General features: G+C 34.3%; 1 protein-coding gene across 4 annotated transcripts in view; it reads right to left on the bottom strand.

Moving 5' to 3' along the window:
- LOC145246048 (atrial natriuretic peptide receptor 1-like) overlaps positions 1 to 24,387 on the bottom strand; it is a 1,646,502-nt gene that overhangs the window by 527,183 nt on the left and 1,094,932 nt on the right. For all 4 annotated transcript variants that reach the window (XM_080107889.1, XM_080107890.1, XM_080107891.1 and 1 more), the window contains one exon: positions 19,704 to 19,830. In XM_080107889.1, coding sequence (XP_079964015.1) covers positions 19,704 to 19,830 — 127 coding nt within the window. The remainder of the gene's footprint in view (positions 1 to 19,703; positions 19,831 to 24,387) is intronic.

The raw sequence follows: 24,387 nt of genomic DNA, 5'->3' as shown, positions 1-24,387 counted from the left end.
GTGAAGGGTAAAAATCCAAAAATGGTAAATCCAAAACGGTCGAATTTAAATTTTAATCAAGTAAGATCGGTGACTTACTTGTAGTTTCATTAAATACTTTTATATGCAAAATCCGATCCTGCATTTTGCTAATTCCTGCCCTCTAATGAGAAGGAGAGTATGTCTTCGAAATTTGGCGGATTAAGGACTATCCGCTTATCTTGTGCTTCCTGTTTTAAAATTAAATATGTTTTTAACTCTCTTTCAAGATGTCTTTTAACATGATTTATTAATCATTTTTTCATAATATATATATATATATATATATATATATATATATATATATATATATATATATATATATATATTGACTACGTCAATGACCAAATTGTAAAGCGATAGTAATCTCGGGACGACAAGTAAAGACGATAGTTTACCGTTGCTTTTCGTCTTTATTCGGGAGTTTATCTATCGCCGTAAGTTAAACGCGCCCAAAGAAATTTCTACGACTCGGCGCGGTACATACTTCCCAAATGGTCACCCATCTGGTACTTGCCAGGCTCATCGTTGCTTAATTTTGATGATTTGGCTATCAACGGTTTATCAACGTGATATTATCGTAAACACACATAACAAGCAAAAAAGATCGTATGCATACAATATGTTAAAATATGCCATAGCATACAGATTGATGGACTTATATCTTAAAGCACACGTAATCCTTTTCACAATCAAGGATCAAAGAGTTTTCTGTGCGTTCATATTATACAGAATTCCAGATAAATTGTTATATTATGGGGCTCTAAAAAGGCGTATGTAGTATAATGTGTATAAATATCTTCCATAACGACGTATATGTTAAATAGTGGAGTTTATATTTTTCTGTATATTCATGTACGTGTAAATGCGTGTATGTATATACGTCGGTGTTATTTAGTTGATCGTCTAGTGTGTTTATTTCAACATTTATGCAACAGTTCTAACAAGAAACGATTGCCGAGGATGTATCGAAATAGTTTTTTTAAAGATGTACATAACACATACCTGAATTATTTACGAACATTATCATGATTTCAGCTGACATCTTCCAAGATTGCAATGTCCTTACATTTTGGCTGCCTCAGATGACGCCGCTCTCCGCGTCATGGAGAGACCAACTCCCCTCTTGAGTCGTCCGTTCTCTCTGATGTCCTGCTAACGACTGACTAGAATTTCCCCAAATCTACATCTCATCACGTGTCTCATTACATATCTCAGAATCTCTGATGTAACCTCAATCTATTTGTTTATGCAAACCAAAAATCGTGTTTATACCTATTTTCTATTTTCACATTCCTTTTGCGATATTGTTATATTATATGTCAATCATTTTTTTCTCAATTTAATTGTTTATTTTTCATAGTTGATCCAGCGACAAGCTGTCACTCGAATCAATTCATAAAAATAACAATTATAATAATTATAATGTTTCGATCCCTGGTCCTGCTTGCCACAATTAACAAATACTACGCTATGATCACAGCCCAAAGGGTCACAACATTATAAAATGATGGCTGTTTTTCTCGTAGCTATACGGTTATTCATTCATGTATGCGCTGTCAGGCAGGGTTAAAGAGTAGATCCTTCATAACGGTAGGGAGGACAGAATTAAGACTGTATCTGGCTGACAAATATCGTAATGTATGAAACGAATTATATAGGTAGATATCTTTAATTAATAATTCCAGCAGCCAGTATCCAACTCGTTTGTATGAAGCATGTAGTGTCCTTGTGTAGTTGTTTACAAAACCTTCGGAGGCATTCATCTGAACATGTTAGTGTAAAGTGTGCGCATGCCTGGAAATAATCCGAAAGAGTTAGTCTGTTCATGTATTTATCGTAGATTATGCGGTTGCAGATAATCTGTCTTAATCAAGAAGTGTTACATAATGGAGAAAATAATTGACGGATTAAAGGTCAAGGTGTTTAACCTTAGCGAGTGAAGAGAACCGAGAGAACCACTTGATTTCCGGAAGCAAATAATTGTTTTCCTGTAAAACAATTTAGGTGGACAAACAAGAAAAAGTCGCACTCCCTAAAAATATCAGTGGCTGTTCCAAGCGGTTGAACCAGATTAATTGAATAGACCGCGGCCCAAGTCTCCCTCTCCCTCTATAATTATTTACTATAATAATTATTAAATACGTACAGATACAAGTGTTTAAACCTTTCGGGAATCTTCAGTGCAGGTGTCACGATTAACACTAGTCGACAGATTCGAACCCGGCGACAGAAGTCATCTCTGGCTTTATTAGCAAGGATCGTATCCATTCGGCTACCGGTAACCGCGTCAAATAACGTTGAAATGTAAACATTTTATTTTTAAATGGTTTTTTTTTACGTCAATCAGACTGACCTACTGATTATATGATAGTCTATGTATAGGAGTTAAATTGATCGACTTAATTCAACTGAAAGTGCTCAACGATAAGAAACGAGTTTATATATATATATATATATATATATATATATATATATATGTGTGTGTGTGTATGTGTGTGCATGCATTTTATTTCCTATAACCGTCCATCTTCACGATTAATAGATTTTCCATTTCTAATATCCCTCTGCGTTTGTGGGAAATTGTTGAAACGACGAAAACGACCTGCAAAAAGGACGGGTGTGTATAATAAATTATACACTCGATGAAGGCAAAGCAACGTAAATATTTATTTAAAAGTTCTAAAGAGGGGATCATGTGACACTACTCAGTCAATATTTCGAGGCTGAAATTTAATTATGCATATGCTCTGATGCAGGTGCTTACAGTTCCCATTTCCTTCCTATATCATCTACAGTTTAGAGCGGAAATTTTTTATTGGTGCTCGCTTTAGGAATTTCAAGTTTAGCATCGGTTAATTTATTTACGAACATACGCCGTCTACAGGAATACGCGTTCACATGAACACTGTCGAAGTAGTTCTAAAAATGTAGTAATAATAGATATACAGCAGAAATGGAGAGAAAAACACTTCTTCCTATTTACTTGTATTTAACTCTTCTCTCATGAATAGACAAGGTCAGTTTTTCATGTTGAAAAATATCAATACCAAATATGGAGTCATGGAAATGAAACGAATATTTTAATTCTTCAGTCTAAAAGGATTTCTTTTTCACTGAACCACATCAAGAGTATCGATCCTTAATTTGGTTTTCAATATACATACACACATACATATACAAACAGGTACATATACACAGATACCTAAATATTACGATATACACATATGCAAACCTCAGCATACACGCACACACAACCACACACACATATATATATATACATCCACATACAGTACTGTTTCGCAGCTCATCAGTGCGGCTAGACAGGCAACTACCTCAAGCCAGGATTGAAACCCGACCGTTATATATATATATATATATATATATATATATATTGAGACCTAGAAATCAAGTTTATTTCAAACAAGTGATTATCATATGATTGACGTGTTCACTCAAATATATAAACCAAATGTGTTAATTGCTAGAATTAATGTAAAAACACTATTATAGTTATAATACGGTATCTCTATGTAACATTAATTAAGGTAAACTATAATTTTTTTTTAAATATATATCTATAATATAAAGCTGAACGTCTGTGTGTGTGTCTGGTAACGAATAGGCTCCTATATGGTTGACTATCATAGAAAACTGATCACATATAATGATAGATTTATCGGGACACAAGAATGGGTATGTTTGATCTGGCATAATGATGATTCATTAAAATTGTGGGGTCTGCGTATGTGCCTGGTCCACAAAGTATGGAAATACAAAATTTAAACAAACGTTTATAAGTGTTTTTGATATAGATGTACATAATACTTTAATAATTATTTTTTTAACTTAAATAAGGATGGTATAATAAAATTGTGGGGTGTGCGTATGCGCCTGGCCTCCATAGAATGGAAAAAAGACACAGAGTTTAATAAAGACTTTTCATATCTATCTGCGTAAGTATACTTTGATAATTATGTTTCAGTTTGAAGACATATGGTATAATAAAATTATGGGGTGTCCGTTCGCGCCTGATCAAATTAAATTAATTATAACTTTTTTCGCTTAATGTAAACAATTGACGGTAAACGATTATTTAGCGAAATTATAAAATATCAACCAAACGTAATTATGGGTTTAGAATTTACTAATACTTAGAATTATAATTGAAGTAATAATAAACATTATAATAACAGGTAAGTGAGCTTAATTATGTATAGTTTAAAATTCAAAGTAATAATTTCATATAACCGTAAATTGTAAACAGTTTTTTTTAGTTTCGTATATGCAAACATATGTAATAGATTATAATTATTTATCTTATTTTCATAAATGTGTATACATTAATTATAATTAATAAATTTAATACTTATTATAAAGGGCATTGTTTGGCAGAAAATACATAAATTAGTAAAACTTGTTAGTACGAATAGATAGGTTGAGTAACTTTATTTCTAAATTCAAAATGGCGTAATGGAAATATAATATAAGGTGATTACAACTTCTCTTCCAATTTTCGGATTTTAATCATAGAAAAACGCACTGTATTTCCTTTTGATGGATTAAGTGTTGCTATTTCTTCTGATGAGTTAAGGGCAAAATAGATTCGCTAATTGATATAATTAAGTTATCGATTTTGTATTACGAAACAGATACCGTCAAAATTGTAAATGTCAACTGAATTAAAGGCATAAATTATAAAATGGTCAACATCATGAACTTTGGAATATAGGTTTTTCATTCATTCACTATATTGCTCTGTAGTTACATTGAGCTTCTTAAATAAGGATTAGTATATATTATAAAGAAAAAAAGTAGATTCCCACACACACACATATATATATATATATATATATATATTCCAGTGAATTATTAGAGAGGTGTGAAATCACTGGTATTGAATCATTTTTTGATCAGGATACACATGCGGTAGTCGGGTCATCTTGTGAGAATGCATGACTCAAGAGTTCATAAGCAACTTTTTCACGGGTAGCTGAAAAATGTTTGCCTCCCAATATGGCGCTCCTTGCTTCGTTACAAGGATAAACTAAAGATAACTAAAACGTTGTGGAATTTCTCTGACCTCCTGGGAGAGTGCAACAGGGGATTGCTGCGAATGGGGAAGATGTGTTTTCTAGGAACCAGAGAATTTGAACATAACCGCTTTCGTCATAGGGACGCCATATGTGCAAATATCATCAGAAAAATCGACTAAAAAAATGAGTATGTATGTTACTGTCGTTTCAAAGCACGCAGCAAATCAGGGTTATCTGTTCACTCGAGAAGGTATCTTTGACCGACGAGAATATGCAAGTTCTGCGGAGGAGTGTGCCGGACGTTTGTAAGATTGTCATTATACATGTGATGTCACAGAGCTTGGTGCTGCCGAAGAAAGATTGCATACTGAACCCGTATACATTGTCTTCGATTAGAGAATCCACTATATATATATATATATATATATATATATATATATATATATATATATACAGAAGATATGACAGAAAGGAATAGACACTAAGATAAATTTTTTCCTAAGGTTAATATACGCTTATTTATATTTACAGATAAGAGTGCTGAAATGTGGTATCTCATTCAAATTACAAAATTGAAGCATGCCAGGAATGAAAGGAGTATCAAAACTATCAGAATATCTGCGCGAACACATCACGAGTCAATATGAAGATGGCCTTAGGCAACACAAAATAGAAGGGAATTATTCAATATCCTTTCCTACTGTAAACAGAGTGATCATACAATTCACAAAAGAGAAGAAAGAATGCACAAAACCTCATCCAGACCATCTGAAAGAATTTTGCGTCTTGTGAAAAGAAATGTTAAGGATCCTCGGTGAAAAGGCTCTGACATTGCAACACAAACTCGTGTCAGTCTCAAAACAGCTGCCAGGTATCCTCACAAGTTGGACTACTATGGTCGAACTATGAGAAGGAACCCTCTTCTTTGTCCTGCGTATATCAAGCGCAAAAAGATTGAGCTCGTGAGATGGTGGAGAGACCTATGATCATTTGGACCAATGTCATTTTCATGGATGAGTCACGATTTTCATTATTTTCTGACAGTGGTAAGCTATGGGTATGGAGGCTCCCTCGGATAGAGTTTGACTTAAAAGGACTGCAGCCAACGCCGAAACATGGGTGTGTGGTATGGGGGGCAATTTGGAGTGATGGTCGCTCACACCTAGTGGAGTGTGACGGAAACATCAATTCTGCTAAATATGTTTCAATATTATATGAAGAACTCCGACCAATATCCTCAAGTAGTAAAATGAAAGTTAACTCAATATTTATGGAAAACGATGCGCCTTGTCACTCTGCCAGGGCGACATAACGTTGATTGAGTTAAAATAAGAGTAATTGAGTTCCATGGCAATGTCAGTCCCCGGATATGAAGCCAATTGAAAACCTGTGGGGTATATTAGGCAGGAATTATCGCAAAAAAGGAGGCCATCTTCGCAGCTTGGACGGACTAACAAAGATTATCTATAGATTAATACGATAGCGCGTGTGTTATTTTCAGTGTCACCATTTCATCCGGGTTTATGTACTTCCATTTCTTGTCATAAATAATTTTACCAATAATTCTTCATAAGTTTTTGTTTCGGTTCCGATTATAGCTGATAGGAACTCAACTTATATATTATATTGCATATATATATATATATTTCGGTTTCGAGTCAAGCTAATGCATACAATTCCTATGGATTTAGTTTTCATTTTGTTTTTAAATTGACACTTTATAATATATAAAAATCGATAGAACCTTAACTCTATAATAATATATACGAAATCTGCAAGAATTAAAATATCATATTTAAGCGTACTTTACGACTGTGCTTTGCCGAGCGTTCGAGCTAGCTGAGGTAAATACTTTTTCAGTTTAAAAATAAAAGCTACAATAATATCAGAGCGTCTCCATTTACACTGAACATCTACAGAATGCCAAGATCAATATATTACATATGAATCAGTCCCGCTTGTAACTAAGAAATATAATATAGAAAATATAATATAGAAAAGCATCAGTTAATTTTTAAGTTTTAAATAGATAACTTATCTACTAAATTTATTAATAATATAATAACACTTCAACCCGATCATAGTTAACAGAACGAGAACATTTTGCCACAGTAAATTAAATAAAAAAAAGTTTAGTTCCAGGTGCGTCATGAAAATTTTCAAGTTTGCAAAAAATGTTCAAGAAAGTCGGAAGCTCCACCGGTGGAAATAATGTGAAAATAATAACCAATACGACAATACTAATTCGTATAATAATGCGCTTTTGTCACACGTATTATGGATAAAAACACATTAGAAAAAAATATTGATTACTAGCGGCGGGGGGTGGGGAGGGGCGCCCGGATTTGCCCACTCGTAAAAAACGCTTAAATATGATATTTTAATTTGTCCTAATTTCGTTTATATTATTATGGAGTCTCGATTTAAGAAGTAATAAAAAAAGTATTTGGGTTCTATCAGCTTGAATAGAAACCAAAAGGCAAAACTGTATCATTCAAAGCTGGTGACGTTACCACTACATCAACGTGACACGCATACGAACTGATTAAAAAAAATAAGATGAATGTAGAAAATGTATAAAGAGGTTTTTCCCATTTTGATCCCTATTTTGACCCCTTAAAAAACTATTTTAACCGGCTAATGACCCATAAAAGAACGGTCCATAAAAATCCAATCATTTGACACCCCTAGCGCCTCTCTGTAACTTTTAGTTTCGGAAGAGATAGAGCTTGGAAATATGGAGACAGACAGGCAGTAAATTTTCTAAATTAGATTCCTTTTTTTTCTGTTTAAAAAGTATAATGATTTTAATATATATGCAGAGGAAAATTACTTGACGAAACTAAACACGTTAAAGCAAGAAATATAAATATCAGGCAATGAGAAAATACAACTGGCAAAAAGTGTCGCAGTCATTAATTTTTAAAATGGCGAAGTGATTACTGAAACGCCGTCATTAAAATCATCCATTTTCGCACTAATGGCCTTCTTAATGTTAATATTACTTCAACAGGACTTAAATATCAATGACTTATTATTTGCGCTAGTTAAATTATTCTCCAGCTAAACTAAATGTTTAATTCAATAAAATTATAAATAAGATTAAAATTAATCGGGTTTTAAAACCACATAGCATGAATTTAAACTTTTATAATTAGAATTATAAGTATAAATATCCTCAAGTACTAAATCATTGTGAGAATAATCAAATTAAGCATAGCAGTCTAAATAAAATTAAAACTTTTCGTGGTTTTTTCATGGATTCCAGAAATAAAGATAACACTCTTAAAAAAAAAAAATTACTTTTTAAGTCAAAAAAAATTTAACGAACAAATACTAATTTCAAATATATCCCAAAGAAATTAATACACAAAGAACTTGTATTTTGTACAGAATGTTAATACTAAGACATTTAACATATTCGTATTTTACTGATAATAAAAGAGACAAATGGTAAAAAAAAAATACAGTAAACTTTTTTTTTTGTTTTTAAAAGGCTGACGTAATTAGTTAAGCGTTCATTGAAACCATATCATTTTCCAAATTAATAGCTTTGTACAGGTTATTTCAAGACAAATTGAATATCAATTTATCTTCATGAATTAATTATAAAATAGCAATAAATTATGAAAGCTAGTTATTTTATTCTTTATCTTACGTTTAAATGGATAAAATAGCTGTTACTTCCATCTTGGGGAGCGTTGGTACACTACCTGTATGCATAAGTTTTCTTCTTTACCTAGCTTTCGTCGTTTTATATTAAACATTGTTCGCGAAACGTCAAGAAAAGCGACCTAAAAAGCTCCATATTTGTTAAATTTCCAGGAGAAAAATACACTACTTAGAAGGGACGTCCCAAAAGTAATGTTTCCCAATTTTATATTCCATTCGAATGGATTAGAAAAGACTACAAATTGTATTATGATGAATGAACTCGTGCATTCATGATCTGAAAGTTTCATCTCTGCCCGGGCTTTTGGCCGGGATCAAAGTGTAGTATCTGTTCCGACAGATACTGCACTTAAGATAATTTGTACCAGTCAATGGAGGGGAAACCCTCTATACTGGGACAATTATTATTTTTGGTAACCAGAGTGCCCCCTTTTTGCCTACTTTTAGGGGAGCTGGTTTTTACCTCACATTAAAAACGGCCTTGTGCCTAATTTGCTCTGTGGGGGAGCAAATAAACACCATCTGAAAGTTTCATCTCTCTGTTGCAGATATTAACGGTGTGAGATGACGAAAGAAAGCTCTGTCATAAATGTGCGTCATATGCAGAGAGGCGTCATTAAATTCCCGGCAAAAGTACATTGGGAATGTTGTGATTGTGTGGAAAAAATGTCCGGAGCACTAAAAGTCGCTCATTTTAAATGGTACCACTCTTGTTTTCATAGCTCTTCAACGTTTTCAGTAAACAAAATGGAAGGGCTTACTTTCGGAACGATCTCCGTAGTATTTGCACGAAAAAGTAAACAACTACAATGAATTTCTCCCGTTCATCTAAACATATTTACGCATTGTACTTAAGCGCAAAATAAATGGAAAATCTAACATATAAAAGTCTGTCAGTCTGTCTGTCTCCACATTTTAAAGCTCCATCTCTTTCGTAACTAAAAGTTGCAGAGCGGTGTTAGGGGCCTCAAATGATGGCATTTTTTTTTTATAGAACGTTAATTTATTGGTCTTTAGCCGGTTTAAATATTTTTAAGGGGTCAAAATTGAAAAAAAAAAGTTATAATCTTTGTGCATTCATCCTAATTTATTTTTAATCAGTTTATATGAACCTCACATTGATACAGAGGTAACGTCACCAGCTTTGAATCCTACAGTTTTGCTTTCAGTTTCGATTCTAGTTGATGGCGCCAAAATCCTTTTTTTACATTTTAAATCACAACTATAATAATATATAATTAATTATGTATATGTTTGTGTCTACTTTTTCATGTTTTTTAAAAGTCAGTTTAAAAATAGTCAATATTTTTATTTGTGTGTTATAATTTTACGTTTACTATTTTCAATTTATATAGTGCGCACGCGTTTATGAAAATATAGAGCGTCCGTAAAGATAAAATGCCGATTTCGTGTATTATTTCCATTAATCAAACGACTATCTGCGACGTTTCGGCCGATATAAACTCACGTACATCTTTTAAAACATGCGGGATTATGTGGAATTTCTAACAGAAACTTTTAATCGATGTGGTATGTTGTTTGATTTAGAGTCATATTGAATCTTTCAATAACTCGGATAACATCACCTGTGTGAGCTACGTCTACAGGCGAATCGTAGTAGTCTCGCATTTAGACGAGTTGACCCTGACCGTTGATCTCTGAATGATTCTTCCACTCAGTGTCTTTGTGCCCTGCCATTGATTGGTTCTTTAGTTATTCCGCCAAGGCGCATAACTGTCATGCTACTCCCCATGACGTTACCAGGGTCCATTAGCCAGTTCAGGTTCTACATCAGTCTTCCGTCATGAGTGGTCCTACCTGATTACCGTAGACTATATTCTGCCACGATTTAGGTCTGAAACGAGCGTCTTTCATGCGAGAGTATAGCCTGTTGAGGCAATCCTATACTGTTGCTAAGCAGCAACTGTATGGCAACCTACCTGCCATATCTAATACCATCAGGGAGAGACGCCTACGATTTACCGTTCAGTGTCTGAGGAGCAAGCAAGAATTGGTGAGTGATGTATTGCTATGGACTCCACGACAGGACGCGCAAGCAATGGACGACCTAGATCCACGTACATCCAGCAAATAGCACACGACGCCAACTGTGGACCTGAAAATCTGAGGAAGCTGATGGAAGACAGGAGACTCTGGAGAGGAATAGTCACATTGGTCTGGGCAATGAGTCCGTCCTGATGATAATGAAGGTATGTTGTTTTTATCTCGCCAGTCGCGATTTTGCAGAAACATTAATTTATCTTAGTCTTAGTTCTTATCAACTGTGGTTAGGATTGAACCTTCAACCCCTGCCCCCCCCCAAAAAAAAAGATTTCTATTTAAAATGATTGTTAACCAACATTAGGAATTATATCCATGTGGATATAATGTTGTGAGATTACCAACTCCGAATAAATATTACCCAAATTCTAAAAATCCGCCCAAAGAAGGTCGGAGGTGACAGTTACCGGAACGTTGTTATTATAGCAAAGATGAGCATCGTAATACAAATAACCGAAATTATAAATATATATAGTTCCTAAAGCCCGAAAAAATAATCAGAAGAAGTCGAGTGACATTGGCAGGAACGTTAAAATGAGGATTTATTATTTGAGCGATTCGGATTATACTTATCGTTTTCGTTATAATCACAAACCTTCCGAAACCGGTTTTAGTTATTCGTAAGATAAGTTATACACTTACGATTATACAGCGTAACCCGGTTATAAGAGATCAAAAAGAAGAAATCCGGATATAAGAGAGATTTCATCTGGTCCCAAATTAGAGCCTGTGTTAATGTATAGTGTAACCCGGATATAAGAACCCCAGATAGAAAAGATTTGCATGGACCGAAACAGAAGTCTTATATCCGCATTACACATAGAACGTTTAAAGACAAGTAGAAAAAAGGATTAGTCGTTTTATTGAGCTTTTTCAGATACCTTATAAGTTAAGTGCTGACAACCTTTTGGGATTACATGTCCAACAGATAGTGTGAATGTCCTCAGAAAAACAAAACCTGACCCCCCCCACAAAAAAAACAGCTATTGTATTAACCGGGAATCTAATATCCCGATGGCGACTGGCTCTTGTTGCATTCAATATTTAGAAGGGAAATCCTTAAACTGTAATTATCTTTTCTCTCGGTACCGAAGTGTTCAATTACGTTTCCAGCTCACCTTCACATTTGCTGAAAAAAAAAAACAAAAAACACAAAAAAAAAAAAAAAAAAACGGAACTCATATTTTTTTAGACTAACAGAAAATATGACAAAATTGAAGCTGATTTAACTAGAACAGTGTGACCCGAATATAAGAGCACCGGTTATAAGAGATTTCATTTGGTTCCAAATTAGAGCCTTTTTTCATGTACAGTGTAACCCGGATATAAGAAAGCTGTAGGGTTAGGAGGAAAAGACATCCAGGTTATACTGTGTATATATGTAATATAAACTGAATGTCTGTGTGTGTGTGTCTGGTCACAAATAGGCTCCTATATGGTTGACTATTTTAAAAAGCTGATTACATATAATGATAGAAGATGTATCGAGACACAGGAATGGGTATGTTTGATCTGGCAGAACGGTGGTTCATTAAAATTGTGGGGTCTGAGTTCGCGCCTGGTACACAAAGTATGGAAATAAAAAATTAAAAAAATTAAAAAAAAAAAAAAAACGTTTACAAGTGTTTTTGATATAGATGTACATAATACTTTGATGAGTATGTTTTTACTTAAATAGGGATGGTATAAAATTGTGAGGTTTGCGTTCGCGCCTGGCCTCCATAGAATGGAAATAGGCACACACTTTGATAAAGACTTCATATCTATCTGCGTAAGTATACTTTGATAATTATGTTTCAGTTTGAAGAAATACGGTATAATAAAATTATGGGGTGTTCGTTTGCGCCTGACCTCCATAGAATGTAAATATGTCACAAAGTTTAACAAGGTTTTTTAATATAGATCCACAGAATATTGTGATGATTGTTTCAGTGTGAACAGGTATGGTACAATAAATTATGGGGTTTATCTATTTTATTTTTGCTTTCATCATATTTTGCTTTGGTTTTGATACCCCCAAATCGAAGCTATCTATTTACAACCCTTCCTTTTCATAACCTATCATACTTTAATACATCAGAGTCCATTTTAAGTAGGATGCTTTTGAACCCAGTCAACGACGTGTACTTTTGCTAGTAATATATATATATATATATATATATATATATATATATTATATTTTATTATATATATTTCATTATTTGGGGGGTACAAAAAACTATTATGGCTATTAAAAAGCAAAGACTGATTTTTTTTGTGTCCATGGTAAAAAGAAGGACGAGGGTGTCTTGTATAAGGAAACGAATTTAAACGGGGGGGACGACTAAAATAAAATCAAACTATCGGAAAGAAGAAAAAACTGAGGGAACTACTAAAATATGATAATTGTACAATGGAGAGGAAACGCCTTAGAAGCTACTCACGTCCAAACCCAAAAGACAACCCTTTAAGCAATATGATATAATGTAAGCAAATGAGATAAAATTATCTGAATCGATGGTCTTGCTTTACATTTGGAGAAAAAAAACGGATTGTATTTTATTCAGACTAGCAGAAAATACGTGACCGATTGGAATCCTACTTTTACTAGTGGACGTATCTGTCTATCTCTATATATGTAATTTTGTAGTTTGATAATGAAGATAACGAATACAACATAATCGGGTTGCCACACCGGTTCCCGTTAAATTTTCGGAGCTAAGCAACGTTGAGCCTGGCCAATAATTAAATACGTGATCATTTGGAAATTCCAGGAGCTGCATGCGCTCTCCGCTTATCTCAGCATTGTCTCCAGTCGTCCTGGATCTGTCTTTGTCACTGGACCCAAGCAGTGCCGATTCAGGAGATGTGTGATTGGAGATTGCTCAACACTTGCCTCACAATTACACGTACAGCTACCCTTACAAGAAGTATCGTTTGCCCTCTGTAGACTGAACGGAGGCATCGATCGATCATCGAATGAAGAGTCGATTCTGTTAATTTATTGACGTACGCTATCCACCCCAAATGATAGGAAAATCAACTTATTGGATCGTCTCAGCAGAACACATACGAGGTGCCTTCAATAAGTTCCTCAACATTTTCGTATGACGTCTTTTATTGATAGTACACATATGCAACTCTCGTCTCCTTCGAAGTAATCTCTTCCGACTGCAATGCAATTGTTGTACCGTTCTAAAATCTTCTAGAAGGCCTCAATGGAAGTCCTCTTTCATCTCAATTTTCTCATAACGACAGCCTCTAAGAATTTCCTTTAGCTAAAAGAATAACCAAAAGTCACAGGGTGCAAGGTCGGGACTATAGGGAGCGTGAAGAACTTTCATGATGCCCATCTTGGTTTAAGAGTCTGACAAGTATGGAACATCCTTGGGACAAACTTCGCGCAAATTCTTCTGCTGCTTTAGTTCCTCGCAACATCAAACTGTGCTTTATTATCTCTATAGATACACGATGGCCCTTATCCATGACGTTCTTTATTTTGCTAATGTACTCCAACTTCCTTACTATTCCTACACCTTATTATCATCAGAATCTCCATGCCTTCCTTGAATCTCTTATACCACTCCAAAACTGATTCTTGATTCATGCAAGATGGTACAAAAGCAGTCCGAAGCATTCCACACGTTTCTGTGGCATTTTTCAAGTTTAAAACAGAATATTATTGCATACCGTTATTCTAAAGAGTCCCGCATCCAGAATGTATTTTTGAAATTCGCCAAATAATAAATTTGTCCTAAATCAAATCTATCTGTACCTAAATCTGAACGCAGATTCCATGAAAAAAGCCTCTTCTCTAGAACTGACCACCTGTGGAAATCGATTCCGCTGACATGCTTACCAGCTGACTACAAGCTGGTTGTCTTCAAGTTCAATGTAAACAATTATTTTTTAATGTCTTGCCCCCTTAAATAATCATATTATACCCAACTTCTACCACCTACTATCACTTAGCTGTCGTTTCGGTGACCACTTTACACTCATTAACCCTTATTTGCGAAGGCCTTCGGGCCGTGAGAAGCGGTTACCTCCTAATAAAAAATATAGTAATTATGTGGGATTGGTGGAAATTCTATAGTGAATTAATTTATTAATTACTCCCTCTCTCTCATATATATATATATATATATATATATATATATTATTCAGAGAGAGAGACTGAAGGTTTGAGATTGAGAAAAGGGTAAAAATAAGGTTTTACACATGGCACCGAGGTTAAATATACACGAACCTGGCAAATGTGTTGAGATGGTTTAGTAGACACGTATAATCGTAGGAAGAATAAATGACATATTTAATACCGTAAGATGGGGTGACTCTGCCCATTAAGAAAAAAGAAAAAAATAATGATAATAATCCGTAAATAATATATGATCTCTGCATTTTTAAACATAATTTTTTAGGTCCTATACGATTTCACAGACACTTTGTGGTGCAGCAGCACACATTTTCTGCGGAAGTATTTTCAATTTAAAATGGCCGCTTGACTGCATGATTTTCTCTGCTGAAATTTATATCTTGAAACTTTTGTGAGTACAAAGAATATTGTTCACTGTTTTAAGATTTGGTTATATTAAGCAGTAATAAGAATAAACGCTATGAAAATAAGTTACTTAATATGATAAAACACACTATTAGTGAGATTTGGGGATGGCAAAGTCACCCACTGTGCGGACATGTGTGGAGTGAATTTTCCACCCCAGTTCTGCATAAAATTTAAAATTGGATATTTTATTTTGACAAGACATTTAATCTTTTATTTGCCTGTTAAAAATTACAGTAGTGTTTAGACAATAATAATTTCTGTGCTTCATCCAGAAAAATACCAAGAACATATCGATTAATAAAAGGAGGGGAGCGCTACAACTCAACTTTTCAAGAAGGGGGGGTTGGTTGGTTGGTTGTTTTTGTTTTACGGCATATCAACCTTTTTCAGGTCATTTAATGCCGAATCTATTTTGAGGAACGAATTTAATGGAGTGTATATATATATATGTTTTTTTTTTAAATACATATTCTATTTAACCCATAGTTGGGACCCTAACAGGTACTACCACTCCGGGTCAGAGTGGACCTGGGAGCAATGGTGGCTCCACACTCCCCAAGGTCCGCAAGATATAGTTTTCGGTCATATCCAGGACCAAAAAAAAAGGAGAGGAGCGCTACAACTCAACTCTTCAAGAAGGGTGTTCGGTATCCAGAAAGAATTGTGAACAGTACAAAAGTTCTACAAGCCTTATACTAACAGGAACAGTAATAGGATAAACACTGCCCTTGTTGTGTGCAAAGAAAAACTTCTCTGGTAAATATAGATTGAAGGTAGGCCAAAAAAATTTCGCTATAATCGTTATAAATATGTATGGTTCGATCACATTACTTTCAAAGATTGATTTGACTCGGTGGCACTTCCATACTGTACAAAGCTACGAGGAAAAAGTGGCCCTCATTCGTGACTTGTCATCACACTTGAGTGAAGACATTCTAAGGCAATATTAAGAGAATGACAGGCAATTTATTTGTCTTCTAGCAAATGCAACACTTGTGTCAGCTACTGGACAGGCCAAAGTCACCACATGCCGGGGAGACTTTACCCGCCTAGAATATCTACCAACAATTACTAAGCATGTAATATTTGACACAATGTCCTTTGTGCTACATGTTCCTATCTGCTTTTGTTAGAATTCAACACCAGCAAACATTTTGTGTGCACCTTATTTAAAAAAAAGATTAGAAGTATAGTGTGCCTAATTTGGACCAACGTCACCCCAGATTACGGTATGGTTAAATATATTCTGGAAGAGTTTCTTTTAATTTCTTTAGAATGATTTCAATTATTATTCTTTAACTCACTTTTTAGTCCCGAAGTTATATTTGGTATTGCACGCTATTGAAACAAATGTTGTCTTGCAACTCAAGTTATTAATAAAACCTACATCTGCTCAATAGTGCGCAATACAAAGAGCTTTTATGATATGAAATCATAAATATTTGAAACACTCTACACAAGTCTACCAACATCTCATCGGGACTATGTCTGCGGAATAATAGATAAAAGGTAGTCAACTAGCGTTTCTGCAATGTTCATGACTTGAACTCGTTCGCACACTATAGACTGCCTAATCTATTCGCCCGAATTCGGCGTTTAATAGTTGTAAATTTTCTTCATTGCCCTGGCAATTGTGTGATAGCATTGGAGGTAAAGGTTCAGAAAATGGAGCAAAAGGTTTCTTCGTAGCCGTGTTCGGATCTCATGAGCGATAGGATTTTGGTTGGTTGTTTTTTTTTTGTTTTACAGCATATCAACCCTTTTCGGGTTATTTAATGCTGAATCAAAAGATTTAAGAAATTTTTTTTAATAGAATATATTTGTTGTTTTCAAGTCGGTTTCTATTTAACCCATAGTTAGGACCCTAACAGGTACTATCACTCCGGGTCAGAGTGGACCTGGGAGCAATGGTAACTAAAGGGTGGCTCCACACTCCCTAAAGTCCGCAAGCTGGGGCCTCACCACTGGATATAGTTTAAGGTTATATCCAGGACCACACGAACGATAGGAATTGTCACCCCTACATTGATGATTGCGTAAGCATAAAACACTAGTATCTAGATACAAAGAATAATTGTTTACACATGTGTGTACAAGGCGATGTTCATCTTTTACACACAAAATGTTCCATCAATATTTCTAATTATGCATACCAATTGCTGTTCTATGAATATTTACCTACGGTTGATTAGTTTGGTTTTGGCATTGATTTTTATCTTAGCACTTTACATTGTAATCCATGATGTTTACAGGAAGCCTGTAAATCTACTTGTTTAATTTCAGTCTTATTATTTTGCCAATATAAAAAAATAACATACACATTTGTAATAACGTACGGCACTCGTCTGATTCCAATAAAAATCACCCAATTAACCCCCTTTTCATCCTTACATTCTGTTTCGCATGTTACTTCTCTTTTCGAGAGAGCGGTGAATTGGTAACAACATAGTCGCTGAAGCGACGTGGTTGCTAAGGAAACCAGCCATAAAAAAGTCGCTCACTTCCTAACGTTTATTTTTACGGTTTTGAACACCAATAAATTCATCAGATCTCTTGTTTTACTGAACGAAAATTGAATTTTTTTCACAACATAACTAAGTTGATATATAAACTGTAATAATTATTTGAAATTTGGTCGAAAAATGAGTGAGTGGTGAAGCTTTAAAGCAGTTCTAAATGACTAAAACTGCCACTTAACCATATATTTAAAGACGGAAGTGTTGGCATGATAAATAAACGAATATCACTTTTTTTAAAATATGTTTATTTTAAGTTACAAAACTTTAGTCAATGAGCGATATAATTTCATCTAAAAACAATTATTTTTAAAATGCTTAAAGTTGGAATTGTTTATTTTAATATCGGATTAATAACCAAATAACATATTTGCTGATTGGACGATCTTGTTTTTAAATCTGCGTGAAAGGTGACACCAGTACGAACGCGAAGAAAAGTATTGCGGCTACTACTACTACTATTACTAATAGTGATGGGACGATTTCAATATTTTCTCAATTCCGGTACAATTATAGATTCCGATTTTTTTTTATAAATCTCTAAATATTTAACTATGACGTAGTTATTTTTACCAATAATCGTAAATATGTTAAATGTGCAGATACTTAAGCGTAAAAATACACTTGTAATGGTTAATCTATCGATTTTACTTTTACTGATTGTTTAAAATCAATAAATATTGATTATTTTATTATTACTATTATTGTTGGGAAATTTTTCTTTTAACATAATAAAATAAAAGACAAAAGAATCATTTTTGCCATCGGAAAATAAGTACAATTTTTTTCAGACTTCGAATTTCCCCCGATTCAGATTAATCATCCCAACACCAATAATATTACTACTACTCATAATAATAATGCCGAATTGAAACGTCTATTATGACGATTTTTAGAATTCGTTTTGCTCATTAGTAAGAAAGCCTTACAATCAGTTCGCCTGAAATTGGGTCATTTCAGCGGCATTTTATCTTGCGGACCAGGGCGTATATTACATTTCTGAAGTTTTGAGATAAGAATTGGTTATTCGTATTATTACACATCCTTCTGGATTTTTGGATTTTTTAATATTTACTCTAAACTCGGCAAACAGGCGGAATTCCAGACTAAATCCTTAGTTTAATCCAGACGAAATTCCGTCGAAATTTCCAAGTTGGAGAGAAACATTCACGAGTTGGACAAGATATACTTTAAGAAGGTTTGAAGTTACACCGATGCAAACATTGTGAAAATGACACTTAAGGTAAGAGCAGTAGTCCAAAGAATCCAAATAATACGAATGGGATATATATATATATATATATATATATATGTGTGTGTGTGTGTTTTGGAAAACACACATCCTCAGATTATCCAACATATTTATTTTTCAAATTATAAGCTGTTCGTTTTAAAAGCTAGTTCAATATTTAAGTAGCGTAATGGTTTTCATTTTGTTTAGGGTTAATGTAAAATACCTCCTCCGCCGTAGTTTATATTTTCCCAAGACTTATTACAATGTTATAGGGAAGAGGGGCAACATAGAGTTTTTATTTGTCTCGCGGAAAAGGAAGCAAGCTAATAAACGGAAAAGTAAATAAAACAAAATGGCGAATTTTTCCCACCATTTGTTTTCTGTAATCGCGTATTATTTATTTTATTTATTTTCATTACTTTGCAATCTGAAAAACAAATCCAAAAGTTTGCTTATAATTAGTAAAAAAAAAAAAAAAAAAAAAAAAACCCAAAAACCCAGAAGACTGAAAAGAAATAGCAAAATGCTTACTATAAAAGAATTTCTGAGAAGAAAGACCTATTAAAGCCAATACGTTAGCATGAAACTAGGAAAATTTAAAGAGGGTATTATGGCAAACTTACCCGATTTAAACTGAGCCTGCTCGCACTTCGCTCAAGTTTTTTGCCATTTTTCTTATTGCCAAATGTGATATCTTCCCACTTGACTCGCCAGTTCATTGCTTCCAGCTCGGCCTCCAATCTTCCATGTCTAAAAAGAAAAGCAGATATAAATATTTTAAGTATCCAGCAAGTAGATCTAATATATAATTTAACTAGTAACGAGACCCGATGTTCCACGGGATTGAATGATGATGATCAAATGTTTCACACCCCCATATTTTTATTGTCATCGAAACCGGTGAAATCGATTTTTTTTCAATCAAATCAATTGATTGCCTGTTTTAGTTGGGAACCCATCAGCATGCATTGTGAGAAAGCTTCAGGTGCATCCCCAGAGTAACTTAGTCCAAAATACATTGCACTGTTGAGAACTGACTTGATTTTATGAAATTATTCTTTATATAATAGTATGAAGTTTAAAAATGCAAAAGTCAAGTATCATGGTTCAATTGTGCTTCAAACAAACATTTCAAACATGCCTCTGTTCTACCAAATAGCCTGCTGTTGATTTTATACACGGAATTATTCTACTTCTGCGGTGATAAAACTTCTCAAATGCATTTGTGGGGTTAAACTGTATAAAACTGTTACCGTTGATCAAAAACGTACTTCCTCTTTTTTTATGGATTTTTAATTATCAATTATCGACACTTATCGGGGGCATTCCGATGCAAAACCTATCTAAGAACACTGCCAGACATAAAGTACATCTGCGTGAAATTTTATAAAAATCAGCCTAGCCGTTTCATAGTGTATAGGGAACGAACTCACACGCGCATACAGGCACAAAGTTCTTATATAATAGAGATTAGATAGAAATAACCGAAAATCGAAAAACCTGAGAGGTTAGCCAGATTCAACTTGATAATCTAGAGTTGAAATTGCTTAGACGATGGGAATATACTAGAAACAAATATGACATCACATGGTTTAAAGAGACAAGGTGACAGGAAAAGAGAGTCCGTCGCGTTGTGATACTATACAGTTTTATCTGTGACAGTGAATTTTGCGATAATTTACGACAGTTAGGCAAGTTTACGGATAATCTTGTGTTTGCGGCAGTTGAGGACAGTTTTCCAGTTGCGAGTTTGAGACAGTTGAATTGAAATGAGTTGGTGGCAACTGACGAACACGGCGTCTATAGAAGATATAGCTATGGAACTTAGCACGTAAAGCAAGGGTGCCTATTACGTTGATCGCTATCGACTTGTCGATCGCAGAGACTTTGTGGGTAGATCGCATGATATTGAAAAAAAAAAAAAAAAAAACGTTAGTGCTAGCAAATATTCAGAACCTCACGGCAGAGCTATAGACACGAGCAGTGATGTGAATGTGCACGCCTGATAAAACAAATTGGCAGTTGTCCGTCAGAGTTCGACAAACGCTTTAAAGACTGTTTTACTCAAGCTAATCGCTAGATTCATGTGCTGCTCTTTCTAAAAAGATGCTGAGGTTGTTTCACACGCATCGGAAATTGCAACCTGAACACTCCTGGAGTGAGGGATGAGATTCTGACACTATAAGCCGACATTAAGCTGATGCAGAGCTCATAGACAATTACGGAACTTACTCACAGAGGACCTCAACATTAGTGGATGTGCCACTTTCTTGATTGTATTATTTGAGTGTACTTGTTTATGTGATCCACTCTTTGTCACGTGACGTTCATTCAGTCCAAATACCGCTTCACTATGACTGATGAGCATCAATAAGTCTGCTTGAGGCTGGCTATTAGCAGTTACTTTCCGGACTATACATTTCTTACTGGTTCCATCGGCCTTGTGCTTAAATTTCTCGGTGGAGGAGCAAATAAATACCCTGACTGATTCCATCTAATACATATCATCAGAGTATGTACAAAGCTGTACTGTGTAATATGGTTTGATGCCATGATGCAACGTACACCTACAAATAATGTACATATAAAAATAATTTACAATATATTTATAAATAATGGATTTAGAATTTTTAGAAGACATATTTAAACTTAGTCATGTCATAAGTAGCGCTCATGCAGAAGAAGTGTGTGCGCCCCTAGTGTCGAGCGTCGCTGCTGCCATACACACGTCCAAAGAGCAACTAACATTTGCAGAAATTGGTGTAATTTTTGTTTCGTTTTATTTTATGATTTTTACACTTATGAACCCGTGCGTGCCTTTCTCGGCAGTCTCCCACATGAGAAACGAGGACACGGCCAAAAGAGAAAACCAATGAAAACAAAACAAAAAAAAACACAGAAATAGCGTTGGGGTAGGCGTTTGTTCCCGAATGGGAGCACACATAGCCATACAGAGTAACAGACGATAAAATAAAAACGAATGTGTGAAAAGACGAGAATGATAAGGGATTTTAATTTCTTCATTTATCTATTTTTTTTTTTTGTTAGTAATTTATAACAAAGATCACATTAGATAAATGAACGATGTCTTTCGCCGATTAGGAGTAGAATACTTACTTTTCAACATCTAACTTAGAAGCTTTATTTAAAGCACGACTTTCTATCAACCGGCAGACGAAGTATCTTTTTTTAATATAATTCATTGCTTATCAAGGCCAGAAGATCATTGAAGGATAAATGTTTATTGGTATGATGCTGGGCGGTAATGCTGGAATTTTGATAAGTTGATTTATCTCAGAGGATAGTCCATCAAAAACTGTTTACGTTGGACTTGAAACGACCGTATTTTAGTCAATCGAGAGGCAGTTCCGCGGGATTATATTCCACAGGTATAAATAACAGTTTGTGAACTTTAATTGTTTTGTAATAATTACGTAAGGTTAAATAGGCAACAAATGTAACCAATCTAATTTTTGATACAGCATTTTGTCAAAAGACCGAGTCGAGATTTATACTTCAAATGCAAGAAATTTAGATGGAATATTCCACTCAAATATTATACAGGGTGACAAAAAAAAAATGGGCCCCAACTCTAATTAGGCCCCGTTACTTAGTGTTTTGTCTGAATAAAATGAAACTTTGGTCATAACTAGCTTATTATATTCAAAACATCACATCAAAACACTCGGGTCTTTGGCCTTTTTTTCTACGTTGACTGTAAAATGCTAAGAAAAACAATTGCATGTACTGTTTTTTGTTTTTGGTCACCCCATAGTAGCAAATATTGGTTTTATACTGTGATAGCCACTTTTGATTGGTTGTCTATGAATCATTCTGCGCTCACGTTGTATTCAAATGATCAACGAGATTTTGGAGCTGACGGGACGCTGGAGATTTGAATAATTGAGAATTCTCGTCAGCAACATAAAAATTAGGAACGGTAAAAAATAGTTATGAAAATTTCATCTGAATAGATAACTGCGTTAGTTTAATTTATCACACCGACATAACCATCAAACAGCTCACTGCTATTTAAACAAATACAATATGGTCATTACTTATATATATGTATATATATATATATATATATATATACACACACACACACATAGTAAGTTATAAAATATATATGGCGATTAAGCTACACTGAATATTCCGCGTTTTATCTACTCTAGGACTCTTCAGGCTTATGCGCATAAGTCTGAAGAGTCATAGAGTGGATGAAACGCGGAATATTCAGTGTAGCTTAATCGCCATATATATATATATTATAACTTACTAACTAGCTCTACCTACGTATTAAGCACTTTTGAAGTAAATAAAGTTTACGCATAAATTTATACTTTCGTATATTAATTTTATGTGAGTAAATGAAGTAGTTTATATATATATATATATATATATATATATAATTTATATGTGTGAGTGTTATAGAGAGCAAAGATCCAAATATAACAATTTTCAAACCAAACTTTATTTTAAACGGTTTATAATAACTTAATGATTGTTTTTATTCACTGATAACTATAGGGAAAATTGTAGTGTGCATGATTAGCGCGGTAGTCATTCGCTTAAGAAAAGAGAAAGGAAAATTCTAAAACTCGAAACCTGACCGACACGAGACAAAAACGTATCTTATGCAAATTGAGACCCGTTCGGGTTTTACAATATAAAAAGCCAACATTTCTTTTTTGTCGGCTCGACGTTGGTACGGTGTACTTTGCAATCTGGTGTCAGTTGGGGAAAACTTGTTTGCGATAAGGTAAAAAAATGAGACCGGACAAATTTTTGTTATGTGTGCTTCGATGCGGCGAACTCGGCGATCTGAAAACCATTCTCCTTTCTCTGTAACTCAAACATTAAAGTAACTTGATTGTTTGTAAATGTTTGTCAATATTACGTGATTAAAATGGTTTAGTAACAGAAGAAAAATTATCAACACCTTTCTTACTAACAACATACTACTTTCCTTGTTTTTATTCCCCTCTTCAGTTTCTCCTCGAAAGAATAATAAAAAGACGCTAACACGTATGAAACATTTCCAATTGTCTTTCCATATAGGTTAAATTGAATTACAATCGGATATATCTATTTAAAGCTGTGATAAGGTTCTCACTGGATCATTAGAAACACGCTGATATTCGACCTAAACAATGAAAAGTCAACGTTGAGATTCAGAACTGCTTCGATTATCTTCACCAAATAATTTTGTACATCTATAATATACAAATCTCACCTGTGTTTTTAAAATGTATGCATGCTTGTATGTCTGCCTAGAACTTTCGACAGAGTTGACAGATTTTTACG

Source organism: Euprymna scolopes, chromosome 23, assembly GCF_053919585.1.
Source record: "Euprymna scolopes isolate OS-2025 chromosome 23, ASM5391958v1, whole genome shotgun sequence".
In the NCBI taxonomy this organism is placed as follows: domain Eukaryota; kingdom Metazoa; phylum Mollusca; class Cephalopoda; order Sepiida; family Sepiolidae; genus Euprymna; species Euprymna scolopes.
Note: the sequence above shows the minus strand (reverse complement) of the source record. Positions and strands in the feature narration are given on the sequence as shown.